The 25,440-nt window shown below is 57.3% G+C and overlaps 11 protein-coding genes across 11 annotated transcripts; 7 read left to right on the top strand and 4 right to left on the bottom strand.

The window, feature by feature from the left end:
• Window positions 1–536: 536 nt before the first annotated feature.
• SCHCODRAFT_02481323 (MFS general substrate transporter) lies at window positions 537–2,816 on the top strand (the record flags this gene model as incomplete). The annotated part of the gene is made up of 10 exons (XM_003035324.1): window positions 537–733; window positions 788–915; window positions 966–1,037; window positions 1,091–1,345; window positions 1,398–1,646; window positions 1,696–1,847; window positions 1,897–1,955; window positions 2,006–2,143; window positions 2,196–2,560; window positions 2,617–2,816. The coding sequence occupies 10 exons, from the start codon at window positions 537–539 to the stop codon at window positions 2,814–2,816; spliced, it is 1,815 nt and encodes a 604-aa protein (XP_003035370.1).
• A 250-nt stretch (window positions 2,817–3,066) lies between these two features.
• SCHCODRAFT_02605025 (uncharacterized protein) lies at window positions 3,067–3,925 on the top strand. The gene is made up of 2 exons (XM_003035325.3): window positions 3,067–3,261; window positions 3,318–3,925. The coding sequence occupies exons 1-2, from the start codon at window positions 3,142–3,144 to the stop codon at window positions 3,672–3,674; spliced, it is 477 nt and encodes a 158-aa protein (XP_003035371.1). The 5' UTR covers window positions 3,067–3,141; the 3' UTR covers window positions 3,675–3,925.
• A 123-nt stretch (window positions 3,926–4,048) lies between these two features.
• Window positions 4,049–7,746, top strand: SCHCODRAFT_02560484 (uncharacterized protein). The gene is made up of 13 exons (XM_003035326.2): window positions 4,049–4,194; window positions 4,267–4,352; window positions 4,411–4,549; window positions 4,599–4,717; window positions 4,770–4,844; window positions 4,893–5,191; window positions 5,242–5,441; window positions 5,492–5,640; window positions 5,694–6,209; window positions 6,264–6,569; window positions 6,621–6,803; window positions 6,857–7,121; window positions 7,172–7,746. Exons 1-13 carry the CDS (start codon window positions 4,152–4,154, stop codon window positions 7,591–7,593), a joined length of 2,802 nt encoding a protein of 933 aa, XP_003035372.1. The 5' UTR covers window positions 4,049–4,151; the 3' UTR covers window positions 7,594–7,746.
• Window positions 7,747–7,850: 104 nt separating this feature from the next.
• Window positions 7,851–11,197, top strand: SCHCODRAFT_02560481 (uncharacterized protein). Its single transcript, XM_050343759.1, has 11 exons — window positions 7,851–8,298; window positions 8,348–8,621; window positions 8,680–8,853; window positions 8,903–9,064; window positions 9,112–9,188; window positions 9,243–9,409; window positions 9,469–9,542; window positions 9,593–10,090; window positions 10,144–10,281; window positions 10,336–10,623; window positions 10,681–11,197. Exons 1-11 carry the CDS (start codon window positions 7,870–7,872, stop codon window positions 11,136–11,138), a joined length of 2,739 nt encoding a protein of 912 aa, XP_050202716.1. The 5' UTR covers window positions 7,851–7,869; the 3' UTR covers window positions 11,139–11,197.
• A 342-nt stretch (window positions 11,198–11,539) lies between these two features.
• On the top strand, window positions 11,540–15,888 carry SCHCODRAFT_02605017 (PNTB-domain-containing protein). Its single transcript, XM_050344143.1, has 19 exons — window positions 11,540–11,664; window positions 11,725–12,158; window positions 12,215–12,264; window positions 12,316–12,391; window positions 12,511–12,573; window positions 12,630–12,845; window positions 12,896–13,664; window positions 13,717–13,857; window positions 13,908–14,133; window positions 14,192–14,553; window positions 14,605–14,658; window positions 14,716–14,795; window positions 14,846–14,998; window positions 15,051–15,140; window positions 15,191–15,269; window positions 15,323–15,438; window positions 15,494–15,523; window positions 15,595–15,712; window positions 15,789–15,888. The coding sequence occupies exons 1-19, from the start codon at window positions 11,577–11,579 to the stop codon at window positions 15,821–15,823; spliced, it is 3,180 nt and encodes a 1,059-aa protein (XP_050202715.1). The 5' UTR covers window positions 11,540–11,576; the 3' UTR covers window positions 15,824–15,888.
• A 293-nt stretch (window positions 15,889–16,181) lies between these two features.
• Window positions 16,182–17,050, bottom strand: SCHCODRAFT_02605013 (uncharacterized protein). Its single transcript, XM_003036126.3, has 2 exons — window positions 16,450–17,050; window positions 16,182–16,400 (listed from the first exon to the last, which is right to left on the bottom strand). The coding sequence occupies exon 1, from the start codon at window positions 17,040–17,042 to the stop codon at window positions 16,467–16,469; it is 576 nt and encodes a 191-aa protein (XP_003036172.1). The 5' UTR covers window positions 17,043–17,050; the 3' UTR covers window positions 16,182–16,400; window positions 16,450–16,466.
• Window positions 17,051–17,535: 485 nt separating this feature from the next.
• On the top strand, window positions 17,536–19,390 carry SCHCODRAFT_02605008 (uncharacterized protein). Its single transcript, XM_003035328.3, has 6 exons — window positions 17,536–17,571; window positions 17,634–18,073; window positions 18,133–18,321; window positions 18,375–18,476; window positions 18,527–18,649; window positions 18,701–19,390. The coding sequence occupies exons 2-6, from the start codon at window positions 17,671–17,673 to the stop codon at window positions 19,342–19,344; spliced, it is 1,461 nt and encodes a 486-aa protein (XP_003035374.1). The 5' UTR covers window positions 17,536–17,571; window positions 17,634–17,670; the 3' UTR covers window positions 19,345–19,390.
• Window positions 19,391–19,432: 42 nt separating this feature from the next.
• On the bottom strand, window positions 19,433–19,948 carry SCHCODRAFT_02481293 (uncharacterized protein; the record flags this gene model as incomplete). Its single annotated transcript, XM_003036127.2, has 1 exon — window positions 19,433–19,948. The coding sequence occupies one exon, from the start codon at window positions 19,946–19,948 to the stop codon at window positions 19,433–19,435; it is 516 nt and encodes a 171-aa protein (XP_003036173.1).
• Window positions 19,949–20,196: 248 nt separating this feature from the next.
• Window positions 20,197–21,057, top strand: SCHCODRAFT_01146793 (uncharacterized protein). The gene is made up of 2 exons (XM_003035329.3): window positions 20,197–20,793; window positions 20,842–21,057. The coding sequence occupies exon 1, from the start codon at window positions 20,209–20,211 to the stop codon at window positions 20,782–20,784; it is 576 nt and encodes a 191-aa protein (XP_003035375.1). The 5' UTR covers window positions 20,197–20,208; the 3' UTR covers window positions 20,785–20,793; window positions 20,842–21,057.
• Window positions 21,058–21,267: 210 nt separating this feature from the next.
• Window positions 21,268–23,733, bottom strand: SCHCODRAFT_02605001 (uncharacterized protein). Its single transcript, XM_003036128.2, has 9 exons — window positions 23,455–23,733; window positions 23,213–23,405; window positions 22,702–23,157; window positions 22,598–22,642; window positions 22,510–22,544; window positions 22,295–22,444; window positions 21,779–22,240; window positions 21,564–21,725; window positions 21,268–21,513 (listed from the first exon to the last, which is right to left on the bottom strand). Exons 1-8 carry the CDS (start codon window positions 23,530–23,532, stop codon window positions 21,678–21,680), a joined length of 1,467 nt encoding a protein of 488 aa, XP_003036174.1. The 5' UTR covers window positions 23,533–23,733; the 3' UTR covers window positions 21,268–21,513; window positions 21,564–21,677.
• Window positions 23,681–24,544, bottom strand: SCHCODRAFT_01146795 (uncharacterized protein). The gene is made up of 2 exons (XM_003036129.2): window positions 24,445–24,544; window positions 23,681–24,394 (listed from the first exon to the last, which is right to left on the bottom strand). The coding sequence occupies exon 2, from the start codon at window positions 24,137–24,139 to the stop codon at window positions 23,759–23,761; it is 381 nt and encodes a 126-aa protein (XP_003036175.1). The 5' UTR covers window positions 24,140–24,394; window positions 24,445–24,544; the 3' UTR covers window positions 23,681–23,758.
• Between the last annotated feature and the right edge of the window lie 896 nt (window positions 24,545–25,440).

The following is a 25,440-nucleotide window of genomic DNA, read 5'->3' as shown; positions in this document are numbered from 1 at the left end:
CGCGCTGGTCAACATCATCTACTTCCGCGAGCGAGGTCCGGCTCGCGGATGGGCTGTGGGCAGCAGCGGAGGTTCGGCAGCCAAGGGACGGAGACAAAGCACAGAAAATCCTGCGATCGTGAAAATTGCCCCTTCGGTTTTCCTCTGGTCGCTGAGCTCGAAATGCAGGATCGGACTCCCTCTTTTCTTCTTCCTTCTTCCGGGAAGGATCAGACTGTCTAGGATCGTCGCTCACATCGAGCTGTACGGCTCTACTATGCCCATGTTCCCCCGACGCTGTGGCGTCAGTTCATGGGCCTGGACTCGATTATCAGATAATTTCATCTAGATTAGATAACATGCACTTGGCTCATGCGGATGCTGCGATCGCGGCGCGCTCTATAAATTCCACCATGTCCCCGCTGTGCTTTTTGTGCGGTGCCATCATTCCGAGCAGCGGTCCCCTCACATCGGAGTCCATTGGCTGACCCAGCAGCGGCGCCTTCCCTCCTTTGCTTGACGATCCACGACCGCCTCCCTCACGCTCACGCATTGCGATGGCTTCCGTTGAATCGCCCGTCGTACCTTACGAGGACGACCACAAGTCCTCTTCCTCGTCGCACAAGACCGACGAGGAGGCACAAAAGCCTGCTGTGGTGATCTCAGAGGAGGATGCTGATGCTGCTGGCGCGAAGACCGTAGAGGCGACGTTCCGTGTCTTCGGGAAGTACTCGCGGTGGGCGCTGTTCATTGGGTGAGTATGAGCTACTTTGATCTTTGGGAGGCACTCATCTGAACGCATTGTCAGTCTTGGTCTTGCAGCGTACATCTACTCGCTCGATGGGCAGACGACGTACACCTACCTCGCCTACGCTACTTCCTCTCTCGGAGACCACGGCCTTCTGGCGACCGTGCAAACCGCACAGGCCATCATCAGTACGCTTCGTCAGCCACTTGCCCTTGTATGATACTCACTAAATACCTAGTCGCATGCGGTAAGCCCGTCGTAGCCAAGCTGGCGGACGTCTCGTCACGAGGCTTTGCTTATCTCTTCGTCCGTGAGTAGACCCGCAAGTAGCATGTGTAGACGCCATACTGACCTCCCGCAAAGTGATCTTCTACGTCGTCGGCTACATCGTGATCGCCTCTGCGCACAACATCGAGACCATCTGTGGCGGCATCATCTTGTACGCCGTGGGCTACACGGGACTTCAGCTGCTTACCCAGATCATCATCGCCGACATCACGACGCTGAAGTGGCGCGGACTTGTGTCCTCCCTCATCTCTGCGCCCTTTATCATCAATGCGTTCGTTGGCTCGAATATCTCCGCGCAGGTCCTCGAGCGCTCCGGATGGCGATGGGGCTGTGAGTGCTTTCCCAACTTGTTTGGTTTCCATTGTGCTAAACATATGAACAGACGGCATGTTCGCGATCCTCATCCCCGTCTCGCTGGCGCCGCTCATCGTGACGCTCTTGTGGGCTGAGCGCAAGGCGAAGCGCCTCGGCCTCGTCGTCAAGCGCGAGCACGAGCACACGCTGCACGTCCGTCTGTACCATACCGCGCAAAAGCTCGATGTCATGGGTCTTTTGTTGATCGGCACGTCCGTCGCGCTCATCCTCCTTCCGCTCACCCTGGCGAAGGGCGCGAAGGGCGGATGGGACAATCGTGAGTCCTTGTGCATGAATTTTGGATCTTTGACTCACGCACTAATCAGCGTCGATGATCGCTATGCTCGTCGTTGGCTGCGTTTTGCTCTTCGGTGTCGCCATCTGGGACTTCAAGTTTGCCTCGTACCCGGCCATTCCGAGGCGCTTCGTCATGAACCGCAGTGTCATGTTTGCGTCGCTCATCGGGTTCTTCGACTTCGTACGTCCCATTGCACATCCTATCCTACTATCGCTAACACCTACTACAGATTTCCTTCTACCTCAACTATGCCTATCTTTATTCCTTCATTCTCGTCACGAAGGATTGGTCGGTTAATATGACTTGCCTTCGTCTACAATTCACTCACCCGTCATCAGGCCGCTGGTCAACGTCACGTACTTCACGTCTTGCCAGAGCGTCGCGCTCACCGTCTTCGGTATCGGCGCCGGTCTGCTCATGCGCTATTTCAAGAGCTACAAGACCATCCTCATCGTCGGCCTCTGCATTCGTCTTCTGTACGTCCCTTCTTTCCCCTCACCTTTCCATCCCACTAACCCCCCCCTTCAGCGGCGCCGGTCTCATGATCCACTCCCGCGGCGCCAATGCATCCGACGCCGAGGTCGTCTGGACGCAGATCCTCCAGGGCATGGGCGGCGGTATGGCCTCTGTCACCATCCAGGTCGGCGCGCAGGCCTCCGTCACGCACGCGGACGTCGCGATGGCCACCGCGGTCGTGCTGCTCATAACAGAGATCGGGGGCTCCATTGGCACGGCGGTGGCGGGTGCGATCTGGACGAATCGCATGCCCGGGGAGCTGGTGAAAACCCTGGGCGGGTTCCTCAATCAGACGGAGATTGATACGATTTATTCGTCGGTGGCGGTTGCGGCGGCGTATCCGAGGGGGGATCCGACGAGGGAGGGGGTTATCACTGGTGAGTTTTCAAGATTTTTATAGGATGAAAGAACAAGGAGCTGACTATACTTGCAGCATACGGCAACGTTATGCACCTGATGTGCATAATCGCCACCGTGATGGCCATCCCGCCCATCATCTTCGCCTGCTTCATGCCCAACTGGATCCTCGGCGACGAACAGAACGCCGTCGACAAGATCAACCTTGCGGGAGAGCTGGAGAGGGAGATGGAGAACCAGCCTGCTGGCGCTGCCAGTGGATCCAAAGCCGTTTAGACGAATGGCACTTCTGAGGGTTTTCGGGCGTCTGTTAATGGGTTTACTGTGTCATCGTATATTAATTCGCTCTCACTGTATCGCTAGATCTTGTCTCATCATCTATAGCAAGCTACTATGTGACGCAGAGCAGTCGATCGTATATTTGGCCCATGCTGCGAACCCAGAGTCGGACTTTGCCACAAACCCCGGTCGTGAGAATCTATCATCATCCCATCATACATCCCAATTTGGCAAGCCTTGTTCTTTCATTGGACGACGATCTCGCTGTCCTGACCTTTGCGCGAGCTACGCTGCCGCGTCCTGAACCAAGAAGAAGGCAGATATGGTGTCCCCCACGCAAGTGACTCGAGAAATAGCCGGGAATACCACGGATATCGTCGTGCTCCCGTACGCAGATCGTGTCCTCATCCTCGTCACTCAATTGGGCAAAGTAGGGAACTTGGTTGGTCGATGTCATCGTCTCAATGGCTTCTCAGAGTACTGATTTGTCGCCCTAAGATACAAGCCTCTCTACCAGCGACAACACCCATACAACCCGCAGAAGCCAACGCCGATCATCCCAATGCACTTGCACTTCCCCCACCACCTCCCGGAATCCAAGTAACTGGGTTGCTCGGAAGCTCGTCGTCGGACCACCAGCACACACTTCATTATCTCTATGCATCGCAGATTGCTACGATCGTGTGGACGGCAGAGGGAGGGGGCGCTCTGGCAGGCCCACGACGCGACGTGATCATCGGGCTGGCTCTGCGAAAATCAGCTCCCTCACCTGACGATGATGGATCTCTATCCGAGGCAGAGAGGGAGACCTATAACGCGATCATGTTGCTGTTGCAAGAAATACTCAAGAGCTGATGATACTTCTAGCCACTGAACCATGTCCCCTACGGCGCCTATTGCACGTAAGCCCCTCTTAGTGGGCGCGTATCTCGATGTCCATCACCCAGCTGCAGGTACTTGCTGACGCTGTGCACATCCATCAGAGGCGCTTGCGAGAAGTTGTCATCACTTCATGAGGCATCGCTGTCGCTCGCACGCTGATTAGCCACTGTGTGAATTTATGTTGACCTTTGGCCACGATGTTCACCTCCTCCCCCCGTCCTTGCGCCCCCCTCGTGCTTGCCGTGCGCCTCGCAAATGGCCGTCCGTCTGTAAGTTGAGACCGGGCAGCCACGAGTGACTCGTGCCGGAGCCCCGCGCCGATACCCTCCGTGATCAAATTTTGGAAGCGCCTTGAGCAGGTCTTCCGGATCCCTCTCTACTGCCCAGTCGCGTCGGAATCTTTTTTCCTTCGCGTTCATCGTCCCTTTCCCTCCCCGCATCGCTCCAGACATGTCGCTCACCGCCCTCGACCGCCAAATCCGCCCCATCTATGGTCAGCAAACTGCCCTCCCCGCGAGTGCACACATACCCCCGGCGCACGTTTTCTGACCCCGCGCATGTATAGATGCGCTCGACACCGGCTCGAACAAGTCCGCGATCGTGACGTGCAACAAGCTGCTCAAGAAGCAGCCGAAAAACACGCTCGTGAAGGTGCGCTACACGTGTAGCCGACTGGGTGCGCGGAAGCTAACGGGTGGACACTTCGCAGGCGCTCAAGTCGCTCGCACTGGTGCGGTCGCAGAAGGTTGAAGAGTCGCTCGCGCTGTGCGATGAGGTGCTCGCTACGAAGCCGACGGACGATGCTATCCTCACCGCCATGATGCATGTTTTGCGCGGCCTCGGACGCAGTACGCATGCCGACTTGCGATCGAGCGACCCGGTGCTGACGGTGCATAGACAACGACATGGTTGCTATGTTCGAAGACGCGTTCAAGCAGCAGCCTAACAACGAGGAGCTCGGCTGCCAGACGGTCTTCGCTAACATCCGTGCACTCCGATGGAAGACGGCCCAGCAGGTGCGTACACGAAGTCAGGGGCACCCAGCCACCTACTCACAACACCCCTTAGCTCTCGCAAAAGCTGTTCCGAACCTTTAGCGACGAGCGCTACCTCTACTGGAGCGTCATGTGCAGCGTTTTGCAGGTGTGTATGCCATACTTCCCCTTCCGATCATGCCTGACCCATGCACAGGCTCACGACCCCACCACACCCGAGAACATGAAGCCGATCCTCTTCAAGCTCGCTGCGAAGCTGCTTGAGCAGTCACCCAACCCCTCCTTTGTCAGCGCCGACCGCTTCCACCTGCATATCTCCGTGCTCAAGGAGACTGCGGATTGGGAGGCTGCGAACAAGCTCCTCGACACCGACATCGGGCGCGTCATCTGCGATACGAACCTCTCATGCAATGAGCTGCGGCGCGAGATCATACGCGCGCAGGGTAAGCTTCGCGAGGAGGGCGCGACCGCGGAGGTCCGCATCGGTGAGAAGGGGTGAGTGACAGCGATGCCAGTAGGTGCAGCATAGAGCTGACGGTTTTCAGCGACCGCAACTGGTTTGAGTTCGTCTCCTTGCTGGACGGCACTTTCGCCGAGCCAGAATCAGAAGATGCGCAGGAACGCGTGACGAAGACGCGCACATTCCTGGAGAGCATTAAGGAGAAGGACGGCAAGGCTGACCGTTCCGCACATTTGGCTGCCCTCGAGCTCGAGAAGCGCGCCAGGGAACATAAGCTCGGCAACGGTATGCCTTACCGATCTTTTATCTTCTGCATCCCCTCATCTTTGTGGCAGAGTCCCTTGTGCCGCAGCTGAAGGCCTATTTCGAGGCCTTTGGCACGAAGGCCGTTTGCTATGAGGACCTTAAGCCCTACGTCACCGTCCTTACCCCCGAAGAGGCCACCGAGTGGCAGGCCTTCCTCCAGCCTATCACCGAATCTTTCGTGCGTCAAGGCACATTCTCGATTTTTTATGGACCTTGCTCACCTCGTGCTAGACGAACGGCAACGAACTGCAACGAACTATCAACGCCCACAAACTCCTCCGCCACACCTCTAACCCCACCGTCGATTCCGAGCTCGCGAGCGTGCAGACCTTCACCAAACAATATCGCGAGGGCCTGCAATTCGGTGACCACCTTCCAACGACAGAGCTGCAGCCCGCAGACGACCTTGCTATCCTCGCCGGCCAGACCTTCGTCAGCTTGTGGACGATGACGGGCGAGCAGAAGCACCTGTACAGCGCGGCGGCCTTCCTGGAGTACGCCCTGACGAAGAGCAACCAGGCGTTTGAGATGCGCTTGATGCTCGTGCGGATATATCGGTTGATAGCGGCCCCGGCGCTGGCGTTGGAGCAATACCGTGCGATGGGCGCGAAGAACGTCCAGCAGGATACGTTGTCGCACTTCATCCTGTCGAGAGCATCACTGTTCTCATTGGCACCGGTCGGCGACGTCACAATGATGGCTGAGTGCATGGAGTCCATGCAGATCTATCTCAGCAACGCGAACGAGGTGCGTTCTCGCTTTGTTATCGGCTTCACCCTCTGTTAAACAGCACCTCTTCAGACCAGCGAATTCATTACCCGCGCCTTCAATGCCGAGAAGTACTCGCAGATCCCCGAGTTCATCGCCTTCGAGGAGCGCCTGGAGACGTCCGTGCAGAAGGACCTCGTCAAGATGGAGCACTTGCGCATGCGCCTCACACATGAGACCATCTCGAACGACGTGACCGACATGGAGCTCATCGAGCTCCAGTTCGGCTCGGAGAAGCCGCCGCACGACAACCGCGACTACGACATCCTTGTCAACTACCAGCCCGCCAGCTCGAAGTCGTTCCTGGAGCAGACGACGCTGTTTGGGAAGGTGGAGTCGGTGAGTGAAGTGGGCAGGTAAGCTGGGGATGTGGAGCTGATGAGCTTATAGTGCGGCTGGTTGAACATCTTCCTGAAGATGTACATCCGTGCGTTGCAGATGGCGAGTGATCTGGATGAGACGGTGGAGGACAAGTTGCTTGTCGGTGATCGGCCAAAGGTTGCGACTGACGCCGAGGGCCGTAAAGCCAATCGCGAGAAGCTCTTGGAACGGACAGACGAGGAGCTTGCAGAGGTGCGTCGTTGAGCGGCTACTTTGCATCTCGCAATCCTAACACTTACTCGTAGCTCACCGATGATGAGCGCGCACTCGTCGACTTCGTGAAGGAGCTTTCGGACTGGGCAGAGCCGCACCATGACTACACTCGGCCACCACCAGCAGTCGTTCTCGCGGAGGCTGCGAAGGTGTCTGAGCAGCGGACCGGGCACCCGTTGCGTGGGATCGAGATCCCGCCACTACCGGCGAACGGGTCTGCGAACGGCAACTGGAAGAAGGACGAGGAGCAACCACCTGTGAAGGACGCCCCCGAACTTGTGCTGAACTTCTTCGATGGTGCGCCATCTGTTGCAGCGAATTGCTTGAAGACTGATGGTCTGCTTCAGGTCAACGGAAACGTTTCGAGGAGGCCATCAAGCAGCAGTCGCCACTGGAGGCTATTGCTGTGGCGAACTTGACTGCTGAGGCGTTCTTGTTCACCGTCATCCTCAGCATGCGATTCAAGAACAACTCGATTGTCAAGATTCACAAGCTCGGCGCGTTCGTGCAGAGCTTCAAGACGATCCGTGCAAACGCGATCGCCCTGCTGAAGGACATCTCCGCTGCCCTGATCGCGCGCGCCGAGCAGGAGGGTACCTCCGAGGCACGGAAAGCCTTCGTCGAGGACTGCGCCCTCGTCACAGCGGCTTCGGTGGACCACGACTTCGTGCTCAACGTCGGCAAGAAGGTAACAGACTCGCGGAAGAAGATACTCGAGGGCGTAGGGAAGGGCATCCAGAAGTTGAGCACGACGTACGTGCAGTTCTGAAGAGGGATTTTACTGTATGTATGGAATGGGGATGTAAAAGTAATCTACCTTATATGCCGCACGTCACATAGACTAGTACTACACCACCACTCCAATCTTAGCGGATTGTAACGGCCTGTACAACCTGTTTGCTGGATCGAACTTCGTCAGTGCTCGTTGATCCCGGATTTGGTAGGCTTTGTTCTGAGGCAACTCCCGAATGCGCACGTGGAGCGTTCCTTGTTCTTCTCGATACGCGACTATTGTTCTCCTTCTCCGTCATCACGCGTCTAACTCATGCTGGGTACTTCCCAAACCAAAGACAAGCAGGAGACGGAATGGGAGGCTGACTGGTGGCAGCTCCAACCCCTCCTTGACCGCACGCCCACCCGGCCAGTCGAATGGTCGACCTCCTCCCTGATCTTCACCGCGGACCACTCCAGCCCCATCCTCACCGCGCGCCATTTCTCGTCCTCCAAGCAGTTTGAGCTTCCCCCACCAGCCAACGCCGACGAGATCGCGGTTTTCATGACCACCTTCCGCCCGCCGACGCTCATCTCTGCCGCGCCGTCAGGGGACTGGCTGTTCGCGTACTATCCTGGGAATGGGAAGAATAAATGCTGTTTATGGCATCGCGGGGACGCGCTTGACAGCTGGACTGTGAACGACCATTGGTCTGAGCCGTCAGACGTGATTGCCGCAGAGTGGGTGGGCGTACCACGAGAGGTGTGTGCATACGTCTTCCGCGCGAGATCCCATACTTATACCCATACAGTGGACAGTCAACGACGATGGGACTGCCTCCCGTCTACCTCCCCGCGGATCCCCCACACCCGTGCTATCTCACGGCCTCGTCGTCGTCACTCGAAATCATAGCTTGAAGCTCTTCTACTACCGCCACTACCAGAAGAATGTCAAGATCATCCCCCTCACACTTATGAACATGTGCGTGAACGTCGAGGCCAATACGAAGCCCGAGATAGAGGGCCCACCTCTGCCCGGCTGCGTGCGGCTCTGCGCGAAGGCGGCGATCGGCGTGAACTACAACGGTATGCTATAGCCTTGCACACATCCTCATCGGCCTGCGTAAGCTAATCAGAAGCCAAGATTCGTCTCTGTTGATTGCTTCCCGCCTGTATCGCGTCCCAGCACGGAACACAGGACCCCAAGATCCCTTCGACGTGGATGACGATCCACAAGGCGTCGAATGGGAGCAATGGGGCGAAGAGCCTACCATAGAACTCGCTGAGTGTGCCCTTCGGTTCAACGGCGAGCAAATGAGTACGTCCGACGTGCTAATAGACGTGCAAATTCTTCATGCTGTTTCTAGGTCTACATGTGCAGGTTATGCCACCATTATACCCTCGCAACGCAGCACCCATCGCCGAACTGGCATTTGCGAGTGCGCCACCGAAGGCGATAGAGGGTCAGCAGACCCCGACAACACCCGGAGAGCGCTTCCTAGTCGTGTCGCACCTGGACTTTGGAGACTGTAAGGCAGCTGTTGGTTTGAAACAACGCACACCTAACCAAAAGCAGACACATCGCCCCCGAAATCAGAGCTAAGTAGTTATTCCCTTGTTCTCAAGGACGAAAAAACGCCCAAGAGGCGCTGGGTAGGCTCTTTCAACATGTTCAGCTATCCAGCTCGCTGACTTCGTCCGCACCAGGAAGTCAAGGAAGAAGCGACGCGGTCTTTCGAGCCGGATGTCGTAACATCGCTCGCGCCATGTAAGGTGCCCACTCGCGGAACTTATGCGACCGTCTTGCATCGCTCGAGCAAGTACACTCGAGGGCGAGAGCGCGTATGCATAGGGCGAATTCACCATCTAAACTTGTACGTGAATCCTGTGCGCCAGAAATCGTCTCACCCATTATCTTACCTGCGCTGGTCAGACCAGATCTCAGCGATGCCCCGAATTCTACGCCAACCTCTATCGTAGTACCCGCAAGGCATGTCGGATGCGACTGTACGTGGCCTGCAAGGATTTTCGTGAGACGAGCTCATCCCCTCGCTCAGTACCTCTCTACACCACCATCTCCCCCAACGGCACCCTTCTGTGTGCTATCGCGCACAACCTTGCGCTTACGCGTCCCAATGTGTACTTGCTCCCCCAAGCGTCGTCGGACCCTTCAGCAATGGCGGAAGACGACAAGCCACCTCCGCCCCCTCATCTCGCTCGCCAGATCGCCGCCGCGTTGTACAACCGCCGGCGGACGGGCGACCTCACGCATCTGCTTTCCCTGGCCGCAACACCGATTGACGGAGCCCGCGATACCCTCGCGGGCGTGCTGCAAGTGCTGCAGAAGAACACCGGTGGACGGACGCGGGTGGACTATCGGTGGATCGTGTTGGGGCTGGCGGTGGAGGTGTATCGGTCGCGCGCACAACGAGCCAAGGATGAGGAGAAGACCGAGCTAGGACGTCGATGGCGCGCGGGGCGGGATATGTGCTCGCTGTTCGCGATACAGCTGGCGTTCAAGGAGTGCAGTGACAACGATGGGAAATACGATCTTGGTGCGCCGTGCTTACTTCGATATCGTGTTGTGGGGGCGCTCATGTTGCCGTAGATGCTTTGTGGCAACTCGTCGGCTTGTGTAGCTGGTTCGTGGGCTATTTGGAGAGGCTTATGAAGGAGATGGTACAGTTTGGCAACTTACCTGCTCCGGAGAAGCCCAAAGAGGATGACGATCTGTTCGGGTCGGCGCGTATGTTCTCTCATACTCAACATATGGTGTCATCGGTCGCTCATGACTTTGTAGCTGCATCCCCCGAAAACTCAACTTCAACTGCTCCTTCGGGCGCTGAGACCATCCCATCACCTACGCTGTTGCCTTTCTCGCACGCCGCACTTGCGGAGACGCTGCTACACGTCGTCCAGCAGGCCAATAAGTTGCGTGAGCAGGTGAACACGGCGCAGATCAGCAACGAGCGCGCCTTCATGGCGAAGAATGTGTTCGTCGATGTGGTCGACTGCGCGGGCGTGTCCCTAAAGGATGTCGAGAAGTTGTTCGAGGAGGTGAAGGATATGGTGGATGAGTCGATCAATGGTAAGCGGTGCTCGTCGAGGGACGATAGCATAGCTGATAGGATTGTGCGTATGACAGAAACCCAGCAGCGGCTCAGTCTTGTTACGTGCAAGCCGATGCACGACACTCGCCAAGCGGTCCACACCATCGCGCGCAAAATCGCCACTTCGCCAGTGCTCGATAAGATGCGCCTCTTCATCCGACCCACCGATCTCGTCGACGGCCTCGGGCGCCTGTCCCTAGGTGACTTCGATGCCTCGTCATCCAACGCTGCCGACGACGCGGCCACTCCCCTACCCGACACCTCCAGCGGCGCGAGCAGCGCTAGAAAAGACCGCGACAGGGACATGGTGACGAAGGCGCCGCTGGGACAGCAACGGGAGGCATATGTCTGCTTGCGGTGTGGTGGGAAGTCGGATTTGCCGGTTGACTTGGCGGATCCGGATATCGGGTGTCAGGGGTGGAGGATTTGGGAGGGGAGGTGGGCGACCGAGTGTATATGTGGGGGCTCCTGGATGACGGCCGCGAATGCTTGATGTTGGGGTGTCATATCTCTTTGAAAAATGCATTTTCTCCACGTGCAAGTTGAACGCCGGCATCAGAAGGCTATCACTCCCAAATCGGGAAGGTCTTGTTCTTGCGTTCATCCCATCTGCTCCTCCCAATCTACTTCCATGAACCTAGCAGCCGCTGTGAGACCTCTAATACAGCCAATGGCGCCCTTCAGTCATACGGCCCGGACATGAGCGCGTCGAGGGAAAGGCGGAGTATAGCGCGTTCACGTGCAGGGCCGCTGAATTGACATCGAACACTGCGCGGGACCAAGGCGGGAGGTCAGAGGGCCATCCAGGCGCGCGTGACGCGCGTGGGCTGCGTTGGTGTACACGGGACTCGGCTCGCTCGCTACCTGACGTTGCGGTTCACACAGGGCACACAGCACACCGCGTCTTGTCACCGACCATCACCATCCAGCCATGGTCTGGATCCCGCCGCCCTCCGTGGCGGCATTGCGACACGCGCAGCGCATTGCGCACTCCTGGCAGCGTGCTGGGCTGACCTGTGGTGCGTGCGACGTGTTGAGCGCTGCTCGTGCTCGATGCTCATCGAGTCATCATCTGTCAGGCCGCCGCGCGCTTCACACGTCGGCCAAGGTGTGCGATGCGACTAGCTCGGGTCCCACCCTTGAGAGCACGCCCTACTCCTCTCTCAGCGTCGGCGTGCCGAAGGAGGTCTTCCCCAACGAGCGACGCGTCGCGCTCACCCCCGCCAACGCCGCACTGCTCCGGAAGAAGGGCTTCAAGCAGGTCCTGATCGAGCGCGGCGCGGGTGCTGAGGCCCAGTTCACTGACGCCGCATACGAGGCCGCTGGCGCGACCCTCGTTGGCCGCGATGAACTATTCTCTGGTTCGGATATTACTCTCAAGGTTCGGCCTCCCCTCAAGGGTGAGGAGGACGCGCGGTTGAAGGAAGGAAGCACGTCGATTTCCTTCCTCTACCCGGCCCAGAACCCCGATCTCGTAAAGACGCTTGCGGAGCGCAAGGTCAATGTATTCGCTGTGAGTCCCCTCAGCTTCAGTTGGCATTGAGTGCGGCACCCTGATTGCGGTCGTAGATGGACATGATACCCCGTATCTCGCGCGCACAGGTCTTCGACGCACTGAGGTACGTGGAAATGGATGAATGTCGCCTCTGCATCGCTGACATACGCGCCAGCTCTATGGCCAATATCGCAGGATACAAGGCAGTGTTAGAGGCCTCGAACCACTTTGGTCGTTTCTTGACAGGTCAAGTCACTGCCGCTGGGTGAGTACTGGATGACCAGTCTTCCTCGGCAGCATGCTGACCCTCCTCTAGCAAAGTCCGTATCGAAGTATATCGCTGAAGTATTTTCTGACATTGCTTCGATAGATCCCTCCCGGCAAGGTTCTCGTCATCGGTGCTGGCGTCGCTGGTCTTAGCGCTATCGCAACTGTATGTATTTTTTTCAGTATGTGGCTTTCGTGGGCTGGCTGAACCCAATCTAACAGGCTCGTCGTCTTGGTGCCATCGTCAGAGGCTTCGATACCCGCTCGGTCGCTCGTGAACAGGTACAATCGCTTGGTGCAGAATTCCTCGAGGTCTCCGTCCAGGAAGAAGGCGGCGGAGGCGGAGGCTACGCAAAGGAAATGTCGAAGGAGTTCATCGAAGCGGAGATGGCTCTCTTCATGGCTCAGTGCAAGGACGTCGACATCGTGATCACAACGGTGAGGTTTACACCCTATCGCAAACCCATTGTATGCTAAATCATCTATAGGCACTCATCCCCGGCAAACCCGCTCCGAAGCTTATTACGGCCGAGATGGTGGCCGCCATGAAGCAGGGGTCCGTCATTGTCGACCTCGCCGCCGAAGCAGGCGGCAACTGCGCCCTCACGAAGCCCGGCAAGCTCAACGTCGTGAACGGTGTCACCATTGTCGGCTACACGGACCTACCCTCGCGCCTCCCGACCCAGTCCTCGACCCTATACTCGAACAACATCACCAAGTTCCTCCTCTCCCTCGGCGGCGACGGCAAATTCGCGATCGATCTTTCAGATGAGGTCGTCCGCGGCTCGCTCGTGGTGCACAAGGGGCAGATCCTCCCACCCGTCGAGCGCAAGCTGCCCCCGCAGCCGACCCCGCGGCCGACCCCGTCCAAGGAGGAGGTCGCGGAGAGCAAGGCGCTCACCCCCTGGCAGCAAGCCACGCGCGAGGTCGCCGCCGTCACCGCGGGCATGGGCGGCGCCGTCGGGCTCGGCAAGGCCACCGGCGCGGCCTTCATGGACAACTTCTTCACCTTCGGCCTCGCGAGCCTCGTCGGCTACCGCGTCGTGTGGGGCGTCGTGCCCGCGCTGCACTCGCCGCTAATGAGCGTGACGAACGCGATCTCGGGCGTGGTGGGGATTGGGGGGCTGTTCATCATGGGTGGGGGGTATCTGCCGGGGACGGTGCCGCAGGCGTTGGGCGCGCTGTCGGTGCTGTTGGCGAGTGTGAATGTGGCGGGTGGGTTTGTGATTACGAAGAGGATGTTGGATATGTTTAAGCGTGAGTGGATGGTGGTTGTATAAAGGTGTGAAGTCTACTAATATTGCGACAGGTCCTACCGATCCGCCCGAGTACAATTGGCTTTACGCGATCCCTGCGACAGTGTTCACGGGCGGCTTCTTGGCTGCTGCGAGCACGGGCATGGCTGGTCTGGTGCAAGCGGGCTATCTGACTAGCAGTCTGCTTTGCATAGGTACGAAAAAACACACCTCCTGCTCGAGGTATATGCTCACTGTTCTTCAGGCTCCTTGACCGGCCTATCTGCGCAGGCGACCGCTAGACATGGCAATATCCTCGGCATGCTCGGCGTCGGCTCGGGCATCCTCACTTCCCTCGCGGCGGTGGGCTTCCCGCCTGAGGTTCTCGTACAATTCGCAGCCCTTGCCGCCATTGGAGGGACCTTCGGCACCATCATCGGACGCAGGACGTCCGCAACAGAGCTCCCGCAGATGGTCGCAGCTCTTCACAGGTGCATCGGTTTCTCGATTAGTCTTCCCAAATCCATTGACTAACCCACGTACTCCCAGCGTCGTCGGCCTCGCCGCCGTCCTCACCTCCATCGGCTCCGTCGTCGCCGACCCCGCGCACGCCTCCACCCTCCACCTCGTCACCGCCTACCTCGGCGTCGTCATCGGCGGCATCACCTTCACCGGCTCCATCGTCGCCTTCCTCAAGCTCGCCGCGAAGATGTCCTCCCGCCCACTGGCCCTCCCCGGCAAGCACCTGATCAACTCGGGTATCCTGGGCTTGAACGCGGCGACGATGGCGGCGTTCATTGCGAGCGCGCCCGCGGCGCCTGTGACGGCGGCGGCGTTCTTGGGCGCGAGCACGTTGTTGAGTTTCATACAAGGGTTTACGACGACGGCGGCGATTGGGGGCGCGGATATGCGTGAGTTGGGATAGTTGGGGAGAGTGTGTCGAGGCTGATGAGTGTGGACAGCTGTCGTGATTACGGTATTGAACGCGTATTCGGGCTTTGCGCTGGTTGCTGAAGGTGAGGGCATTCCATGATCTCTGGTGGTTGTTTCTGACACCCGTATCCAACATATAGGCTTCATGCTGGACAATCCATTGCTCACAACTGTCGGTGCGCTCATCGGGACCAGTGGTTCTATTCTGTCATACATCATGGTCAGTGCTTACTCTGGTTTTCTCCAAGAATCATTCGCTGACAATCGCAGTGTGTTGCGATGAACCGGTCGTTGACGAACGTCCTATTCGGCGGCATAACACCCACTGCGCCGCAAGCAGACGCAAAGATAGAGGGCGTCATCACGAAGACCTCGGTGGACGATACGGTGGAGGCTTTGTCGAATGCGGAGAACGTTATCTTGGTACGGTCCAACCATCGTCTTATATCTGGTCGTGCGCTGACAGAGGGCGTAGGTTGTCGGCTACGGGATGGCTGTCGCGAAGGCGCAGTACGCCATCTCTGAGATATGCTCTATGCTGCGCTCGAGGGGCGTAAACGTGCGGGTGAGTAGCACCGCCGGCATCCGCCTCAGTCGATAACTGACACTGCGTAGTTCGCCATCCACCCCGTGGCCGGACGCATGCCAGGGCAATGCAATGTGCTGCTCGCTGAGGCGTCGGTGCCGTACGACAGTAAGCCGGAGTGCTTTCTACTGATGATCTATACTGACCTATCTCTGATCCAGTCGTCCTCGAGATGGACGAGATCAATGATGACTTCAAGGAGACCGACGTTACGCTCGTCATTGGTGCCAATGATACCGTCAACCCGATCGCGCTCGAGCCAAACTCCTCTATCGCGGTATGTCCCACCTTTCACGAGGTCTCTGAAGGCTCTGACGCTATAATTGACATAGGGCATGCCCGTCCTCCACGCTTGGAAATCTGTGAGTATCTTTCCTTGATGCGATTGCCACGGCCTTCCTATCGTTGCCCCAAATGCTAATCACCTCTGCAGAAACAAGTCATCGTGATGAAGCGCGGCATGTCGAGTGGCTACGCGGACGTGCCCAACCCAATGTTCTTCATGCCGAACACGAAGATGCTGTTCGGGGATGCGAAGGATAGTTGTGAAGGTGCGTATCGGTTGCTTGGCTGATCTTCCCTTTTGGCTAGCGTTCGATTTCGTTCATGCTAACGTTGAGTCCTCAGCGATCAAACGAGGCCTGGAAGGCAAGGGACAGTAGTTGCCGAAGTTGATACCAGCTGTATATTACTAACGAAAATCGATTATGGACTTTCTCCCCAGGTGGTCGTTGCGCAATGCGCTTGCGGCATCAGCCAGAGTTGGAAGCGGAAGTGGATGCGGAATACTGACCCAAAGTGTCATGCAATGCAATTTCCATTCGTAAGATATACTCCTCGTGCGGTAGAAATCAAGTTATACGCTGGCGGTAGTGTCACGAAGGGTGCACGAATCGCGTGAGACATACATACATCGAGCGACAGCTGCGTTCAGTCGTAACTTAGAAGTTTCAACAGGGCGTCTTTGACCAGCAAATTGCCACTCCTTCTCTGATAGCCAACATCTTGAATTTGCGAACGTTTCCGTTTCAAGACTTTCTCAACTCCCGTTCTATCCATTGAGTACAATTACACAGTAACTTCAGAGCATGGTACGACGCGACAGCTTAGGGGAAAGCAAGGGATACATGCAAGGGTCGGCCATCCAGACCGTTTCGCACTCTGGCTGAGATGATGGGGTCGATGTAGATGAGGGTATGGCATGCGGCCAGTTGAAGCGGCAACCGACTGCTGTTCGTTCTGGTTGATACATGAATAGGCGATCGACGGGTCGGGAGTAGAAACGCACCTCAAGCAACTATTCAGTCACATCTTGGCTACCCTATACCACTTCGGCTCGTCGCCCTCCTGGTGAATATACTTCGCAACAGCGGCGACCTGCTCAGGGTCCGGCAGCGAGCTGGTTCGACGAGAGGAATTGTCCGCGAACACGATTGCTGGAGCTTCATGGTCCCCGTCGCGAACGAACGTCAGCTCGAAATTGTCCATGTTGCGCAGATCGAAGCGGTTGAGGCAGTGCCTGGGAATGATGGAATACAGGGCCTCCATCTCGTTTCCCCACCAAGACTGGTACTCCTCCTCGTTGAGCCCCGGCGGCGCTGGGCCGAAATGTGCGTCATTGAACGACTTCATACCCTTTTCCGTCAGCATGATGGCATAGACCATGTGGCGAGGGCGAGGGCGAGGGCGAGGGCGTCTCCTGTGCGTCGAGGTGGAACTAGGACGAGTGCGTCGACTGCTCGACTTGGCGGTTGTCCGCGCCCTGGCCGTTCCCGGGGCAGTTCCAGCGGCAAATGCGACCCGCTTAGAGGTGGTGGTGATGGGCGCAGAGATTGCACCCTGCACTTTAGGCGCGGAGGAATCTGGCGTGGTCGATGACATGGACGTGGTTCGAAGCGAGAGTGCAACAGGCGCGGGACTATATCTGCCACGCGTGACGCGGCGTGTGACCCGGTCCGGATCCGGTCCGGCATCGCCCTACCCTCGACATTGTTCATCTTCAACGTTCGCCACTGTCGTATGTGTACGCTCTTCCGATGCCATTGTTACCTTGCCACGGGATGTGCGCCGAGAGGAACCTTGTCCCCCTCTGGCTAGCATGGCTGCTGCGCTTTAATTTGCGAGAGGCTTCTTCGCTGTCCGCGATATTGTATCCAGGCTTCTTCTCGCGTCTCGCGCTCTGAGCTGGTCCTTATCGTTAGATCGCATGTCCGATGTGCCTCGGATACTCGCCTCTCTCTCAGAGAATGCTCTTCGGCGTTAACAATGGCAGCATCGATAGCAGGCTTCGGCGGCGTGCCGCTGCGGCAAGCTCGAGCTCATCTACCTCAAAACATTGTACGAACAATGCGCATCGCAATGGGGCTATTGAACATACTCCGTGCGTCGAACAATAGTGCTCTCTTGCTGGGTACGCGGCCCTTCTCTCTTTTATTTTGCCCGCCCGTCTATAAAAGCTGAAAGTACGTCCAGCAAGATACAGCACTGTCACTCCCCCCACAAAGCATCCATGGCACCGCGGCGGTTCGTCACGCAGACGGCACATAAAGACGCTATTAGTCTTGCGTCGTCGCTTGCTTTCAATAGCGGAAACCGGGAAGCGCCTTGGTACGGCGTGCAGAACCGCTACCTCTCGGACCTCCTCTCCGCGACTATGACTCTTTTCCCCCAGTATCGGATAGATCTACATTCATCCCTCTGGAAAAAGCCGTTGAAGGCCTCCTCCGCGCCGAATTCTGCCGCGCCGGCGTCTGCCCCGACTTCAACCGCCGCGCCACCCGCTGCGCCCGACCCTGTGTCGACGATCCCCGACTCGTCCACTGCGGATGCTTCCGAGCCTGAAGTCGTGGACTTGCACTTGGACGACAACTCGGATCCTGAAGAACTGGATGCTATGACAGTCGATACGCATGGTACGTGACCATGTCGCATGTCACTTACAATGGCCAATATGCTCATGGATTTTCCGCAGAGACGGACGAAAGTGAGGACGAGCACATCAGAGCCCGCGCGATCGCTGCGCTCGATAGCGAGGAGGTTCAGGCCGAGACTGTGGATGAGGTGGATGCGTCAGACGGCTCTACCGACGACGAGGATGAGGATGAGGATGAGAATGAGGACGAGGACGAGGACGATGGGGAGAGGGCAGTCGACGTCGACGGTGAGCTCGTAATCTGACGCCGAAGGTTATACTCGACTAATGATCGTTCGTAGCGGATGATGAGGGTGATTGGGAAGACGTTGACGACGATTTCGAAGGCGAGCACGGCAATGAACAGCGTGGAGCACAAGAAGATGGCGTGGATGAGCCTGAAGGTGCGCCTCTACCTATCTGCCTCGTTCGGGCGCTCATGCTATGACAGTAGACGAAGATGCTCGTGCCCCGGCGCATACCTCTGTGCCTGTGGTACATGGACCTCAGCTCAGGTATCGTGCCAGTCGAGCTCAAGCTTCGGGCCAGACGGCCGCCGATGAGACTGACACGTCAAGTGTGTTTTCTCTCTTTATCCTCTATTTCGCCTTACTGATCGATTGCATAGGTCCTGTCCGTCGAGCCTCTCACCAGTACACGAGCCCGTTCCCCGACGACAAGTCTGATACCAGCAGGAAGACCGACAAGGACAAGAAGGGCTTCCATCGAAAGCCCGACTTCTGCATCACACACACCATCAGCGCCAACATGCGCTCCACGCCTGCTGATGGTGAGGACGCTGAGCTGCATGCAGTCAGGTTTGAGATCCACTGCGGTCGCCAGACACAGCATCGATGCATCATCCTCATCGAAGAGGACAAGCGGGCCCCAAGCCGCAAGCTGACTGGCCGTCAGCGAGCAATGAAAGTGAAGCGAGAGCTCTCGAGTGCCACGTTCCAGCTCATCACTTACATGTCTGCCTACTTCTACGCCGTGCCACATTCCCCCGGGGTGATTGGTCGGGTCACCTCCGGTATACACTGGAAATGGCTGCTGGTCAAGCCAAAGGATGTGCCGAAGTATGATCCGATTGCGCGAGCGCCGAGGAGGGATCCTCCTAACGAAACCTTGCACGATTTACTGATCAAGCAGTACTCCAACGCGCCTACGTATCACCTAGGATCCAACATATCCGACACGGCTCTGAACGATATGAGGACCAAGCTGTACACACTAGCTAGAGATTGCACGAAGGCGCATGAAAACAAATAGCCATGTACTGTATATACGTTCCGCCAAAACATATTGTTGCGAGCTATACAGCGATCGCCAATCAGGAGAAGAACACCACCTCAACAATCTAGTCACTCCTATACCAATGCGGCTTGTCCTCCTCCTGGTGCATGTATTCGGCGACTTCGGCAATAACCTCGGGAAGCGGGGGTTTGCTAGTGGTGCGCTGCGAACGGTTGCTCGCGAATGCGACGGCTGACGCAGTACATCTCCGTCTTTGACGATAATAAACGCGCGGTGATTCACGTCGCGCAAATCGAAGCGATTGATGCAGTGCCTCGGGATGATGGCAGACAATGATACTCGAGGTCGACTCCACCAGTTCCGGTATTCTTCTGGGCTGAGCCCCGTCGGCTTGGGGCCAAGGTGCTCCGCATTGAACGACTGCATGCCTTTCTCTGTGAGCTTGATAGCGTAGTAAATGCGCCGCTTCTTCTGAGTGATGAGTGGCTCGGAATGGTTCTTCGCTTCGAGCATGCGACGTGCTCGCAGGGAGTGCGGTACCACTCGCGTCCTCTGCACGAGGCGCAACAGTCGCGCCCTCGGTCGCAGGCAGAGAAGAGGGGTCTTCTGTCGATGACATGCTCGGGCGCAAGGAGGAGACGCGTGCGCAATATCGCTCTGTGGCATGCGACCCTGAACTCGGGTTCCCGGCCATTGCCGCTTGAGTCCCACCGGACTGAGTCCGACAAGACGACATTGTCGCAGTGTACATTTCCAGAATGGCGGTTCGCAAGCGGCCCGACTTGACTGCCATGTGCCGCCATGTGGTAGAATCACGGTTGTTCTTGATCCTTATTGTTACCACCAAGTTGCCACATAACCTTGACATTGTCATTGACAATGCCAATGTCGTCGATTTCGAAAGACGGGGCTGCACCCGCAGCGAAGGACGCACCCTTGAGCTCGACACCGGCTATATCTTCCACGCTCGTTGTCGAACAAACGCCGTATTCTCGAACGGGCAAGTCGCGGACGAGCAAGACGAGCGATCGGCGCGCTCGTTCCAGCGGACCCATCCCAACGCCACTGCACAAGAAACGCCGTCGCCGCTTGGTATACGCAATCAAGCTCACGGAGGAAGGCATGAGATCGTTCAACGAGGAGCACTTCGGACCTCCGCCTGCTGGGCTCACCGAGGAGCAGTACGAGACCTGGTGGGAAAAGCGACAATGCAGTCTGTCCGCTATCATACCTAGGCACTGCATCCACCGCTTCAACCTGCATGCTGCGAATCCGAGTCTGGTAACCCTCATCCGTGACGGGAATACCCTTGAATCGGCGGTGGCGTTCGCAGACAACTCCTCTCGTCGCACCAGTGCGCTGCCATCCCCGCAGCTCGTCGCCGATGTTGCCAAGTATATGCATCAGGAGGGCGACAGGCCGCAGTGGTATAGGTTCGCCAAGACGGGTGATTAGTCGCTCGAGGTGCGTTCCTTCTCTATCTCGCTTAGCGCTTGTTCACGAGGCTTTCAGAATGTATTGGGGGCGCTTACCTCGCAAAATGCCTCAAGGGCCCGAATCTTGTCACTCCTCCACACATTACCCTCTGCTCAACCGCACCATCATCCGGATCGTTCATCATCCCACATATGCCCTTGCTTTGCTCATGCTGTCCTGTGCAATACTTTCTGTGTAATACCACAGTAATTGACAAATTCAATCACTTGTTCGCTGCGCGCGGTGCCTCGTACAGGGATAGTGGCGACCTAGGCCGTGCGCCCTCCCGCACGCTGTCAAGCGCCGTCCAGTCAACAAGGCCAAGGAGAGAAGTCGGGAGCGACGTGTACGATGCTATGTATGCAGCGCGCGGGACTGTATCCACATCGCGTGAACTGCAGCTGGCGCTATAGTCATAACCTGGTCTGACCGCTCGCTGAGAATCGCACAAGTCCAAGACTGCACGTAGGTACCATTGCCCACCACAGATAGACTGGACCTGCATCGAAACGAAGAACTATGTAACGAGTGTGAAATTCAATTCTACGGAGCCACTAGAACACCAATCATGCCAAGTGAATTACCAAGTAAGACGGTCTCTTCGTCGACTCTGGCTTTCCAAGTGTTGAGGACCTAGACGGCGGTGTACTCGGGGAAGAGGACAACGTCGGCATCGATTTCGCACTCTGTATCGTTACCTTCGGGAAGCTGGGTGGGTGTAAGCCAGATGCGCGTCACCTCTGTCACTCAACGCTCACCGTGCCGTCCTCGAAGTACTGCCTGAGAATGTTGCCCGTGCAAGTCGACTTCTGCGCAATCGACGAGTGCCCATAGCCATTCTGCTTCACCAGGACAGCGTTATCGCTCCCAAGTCAACTGGCCAGGCTCTCCGCGTTCTTGAAAGCCGTTCCAGGGTCCGCCTACGGGGGACAGGTCAGTGAGATACAACGAATGTCGCAGACGAAGTGCTGACCGCGTTCCCAAGAACGAGGACCCGGTTCTTAAGCTGGTTGTTCCACGGACCCGTATAGCGCTCGACAGCTCTCGCAGGCCACGCAAAACAACTGATAACCGCCAAATTCCACCACTTTGGACCGAAAGTAGGCGACACATCCTTCGAAGCCTCGACGATCGCATCGAAGCTATCACGCATCGTCATATTGCCCGCGTCGATGCCGTCGCCGCACCAGATCGCGTGCGCCTCGTACGTGACCTGCGGCTGGTGCTTGAGCGGGACGAGCTGCTGGGCGAGCGCGTCGGGGACGGTGCTGTTGGTAGAGAGCGCGGCGAGCGACCGGTTGTAGGCGACGGCGATCTTGTCGAAGGTGGACCAGGTGGAGGGCATGAAGAGGGCGGTGAGGATCTGGTAGCGGAATTCGACGGAGGTGAGCGTCTTGCTCAGGTCGACGCCGGCTTCGTGGAGGTCGTGGGCGCGCTGCAAGAGATCGATAGGTGAGGAGTGACCGAGGATAGAACTCTCGCGACTCACGTCCATGTACGACTGCAGCCGCGCCTTGAGGTCGGCGCCCGTCTCGTCGTCGCTCTCGAGAAGGTGGCAGCCGCCCCTGCCTGCGGCGGCGCAGTTGTCGACAAGTCCGCTGTATGTATCTTCGGCAGAGAGGAGGTTGGCGCTGTAGATCTGCAGATGTAAGGATGAACACGGTCCCGCACAAGAATGTCAAATAAAAAGGGATGCAGACTCACATCCGGCGGGGGCCTGTCGTACCAAAGAGTGGGATCTGCGAGCCATATCAAATGCGTGAATTTGACAGAGACATGCAACGCTACTCACCTACGCAGGCGTCGAGGACGACATGCCCGACACGGTCAGGGAACACTGTACATGATCTATCAGACGCCACCCATGAGAAATATGAGAAATCATGTAAAACTCACTATTGACGAAAGTCGCCCCGACAACTGTACCACCGGAAATCCCCCAGAAATTGATCTCTGGCACGCTAGGCTCGAGCTCGTCCGCCAGCGCGACCATATCCCGGACCGTCGCCGCCGTGCCAACATATTGGAGGCTCTTCCCGCTCTCCGCCTGCAGGCAGCGCTCCGCCAGCCCACGAAACTTCGCGTCCATCTCGTCCACGTGCGAATAGAACTCATCGACCTGCCCGCCGTCCGTCAGGTTCCCCTTGATGTCCAGCCCGTCCTCCTCCAGCGTGCCCGCGAAGAACTGCGCGCTGTCCTCCGCGCTGGCGAAGCAGGCGGGGGCGCCGGGCGTGGAGTATCCGAGCCCGCCGCGCACGTCCCAGGAGACGACGTCGTAGTGCCCGCTGGTCTCGTCGCCGACGGTCGCGCCGTAGGTGTAGATGAAGTCGAGGCCAGAGCCGCCGGGGCCGCCTGAGTCGCGTGTCGGTCAGCGATATACTATACGCATAGAGTTGTGACAGCGCACCCGGATTCATGAACACCGTGCCCCAGCGCTCCTTGCTCGCCGCGAGCTTGACCACAGCGAGCTTCGCGGTCCCAACGGAGTCGTCCGCCCAGTCGAGAGGGACTTCGAAGAAGCCACAGGTGGTGTTGAGGTTGTCGCTGGTGTACTTAGCATCCAGATCGCTGCACGCGAACCAGTTGATAGTGGAGTTGCGCTTTGTCACGATAAGTGACGGATTTTCGGGAGACTGCAGCGCGACGCACCTTGACCAGAGGCACGCTGGACGCGCGGCCGAGGGCAATGAACACGCTCAGAATGAGCTGCGACGACACGGAAAGCATCGCGCAGTAACCAAAGCGCGAGAGGAGGTGAAGATGAAGAGACGTACAGCGATTCGCCGACCTTTATACGCCCGCGGGGCCGAGTCGAATCAGCTCACGCTCGGCACAACTGATTCACTGCTCTGTCGTCAGGTATCGTGCCATAATCCGATGAACTAATCATGTTTGTAGGAGGGGAATGAATCCAGTGTGCAGAGTAAGGTGGGGAATTACAAGTAAACGATCCTCACGCGCTGAGTCGGCAAATGGATATTACCGATGCCGAGTGAGTACGCAAGTTGAAGTCTACAAATGCTCGGGCAAAGTTGAGAGGAGCCAGTTCGCCCGATAAATCGCAGCAGCTCGAGACGCGGCGAGAGGGTGAGCAGCAAGAGTACAGGTGGACTTGTACGTGTTCAAGGGGTCGGGTAGTGCCTGTTGCGCTCTTGCAGCTCGTCGCAGCCCCTGCTTTCTGATGTATGCGCTGATAGAAGGTCTGGCGGGATGAAGGGGTGTGCGTAGGAGGCCTTGGGTACCAAGAATAATGGTCGATGGAGGTTGCTTGTTGCGCATGAGCAGTAGTCACCTGAGCGCTATGCGACGGCGATGGGCCACCGATAGGCACCATAGGACATAGGAGATGTGTGAGAAGGAGGGTAGGTTTGGATCGGGTGGACAGAGTCGCGAGCTGTGGTCAGCAATGGTTCGAAGCTCTCTTGAGCATCGGTGCAAATCGAGAGCAATCCAGAGGATGTCGACGCGTTAGCTCCGACGGTGGTGGTGGCAAGGGCAAAGAAAAGCGAGGGGCGAGGGCGGGGGACGGGGGACGGGAAACACTGAACGATGTCGCACTGGATGTCGATGAGGGAAGGCACACAAATCCCTTCACCAGATAGTAAGTACGCTGCCAATGTCGAACTGTACGACACGCACCTGTAAGTCAGCCATATTACAGGGAGGGGTACTCGGACGATCCAAGGGGAGGAATTGTGGGGGGACGGAGAGGGGAGCTGAAGAAAGCAGGAAGGACGCCGTCAAACGAGATCAAGGCGTTATATACTCCGCCAGCGCCGGCGTCACCGCGCCGTATTCGCGCTTCGCGTTTATGCGATTGGCTGGCATTTGCCGGTCGGGATTAGCCGGTCGTGCCGCTTCTGCGAGGTTCAACGCAAGGGCCTTGCTGGTGGACACGAGCATGAATAAAAGCGATTTGGGTATCGTACGTCAGAGTACATACACAAGAGGAGTACGAGGATATGAGTGACAGACGTAATCTGAATGGTTGTACCCCAAGTTCCGCCCACATTTACCCACTACGACCAAAAGAATCACCCTTGACGAGAATGAGTGCACACGCGGTCGAAGGCACTGGCACGGTCTGTGCAGAGAAGAGAAAGAGCTCATTTGTACTCTGAGGTTTACTTGGAGATCCTGCCCAAGCGAAAAGCGATATTCGAAGTTGGATGGCTCTGTGCATTCAGGTCAAAGAGCTTTGTCGCCGTCCAGCCATTGGCTATTGACTCTTGTCGAAGAACATACCAAGAGGACTGACGTCAGGTCGTCATCGCGTCATCACCCAGGCAAAAAGAAGTTTGGAAGCCCGCAGCGCGGGCGGACCACCACTGTTACGCCCATGATTTTTCGACTTGCAAGACGAGATTGAGATGGCAGGCGCGCAAGTACAGGAAGAAGTAAGCTCCTCTCAGCCCTCAGGAGAAGCGAAATCGCGTAGGACAACGGCTGTGCGAGGACGGCGTTTGTTGCTTTGCCGGAGGTACTGGCAACGGTGAGCCGCGACGGCCGAGTCTGCCCTTGTTCGAGGTCTTGTCATGCATGAACGAGCGCTGCCGCCAGTACCATGCAAGCGTCCGCGTGCCATCTAGCGCGTCGAACGTGACGCTGACAATTTATCTCAACTTGGTAAGCGCC

This window comes from Schizophyllum commune (assembly GCF_000143185.2).
Source record: "Schizophyllum commune H4-8 unplaced genomic scaffold SCHCOscaffold_1, whole genome shotgun sequence".
Classification (NCBI taxonomy): Eukaryota; Fungi; Basidiomycota; class Agaricomycetes; order Agaricales; family Schizophyllaceae; genus Schizophyllum; species Schizophyllum commune.
Note: the sequence above shows the minus strand (reverse complement) of the source record. Positions and strands in the feature narration are given on the sequence as shown.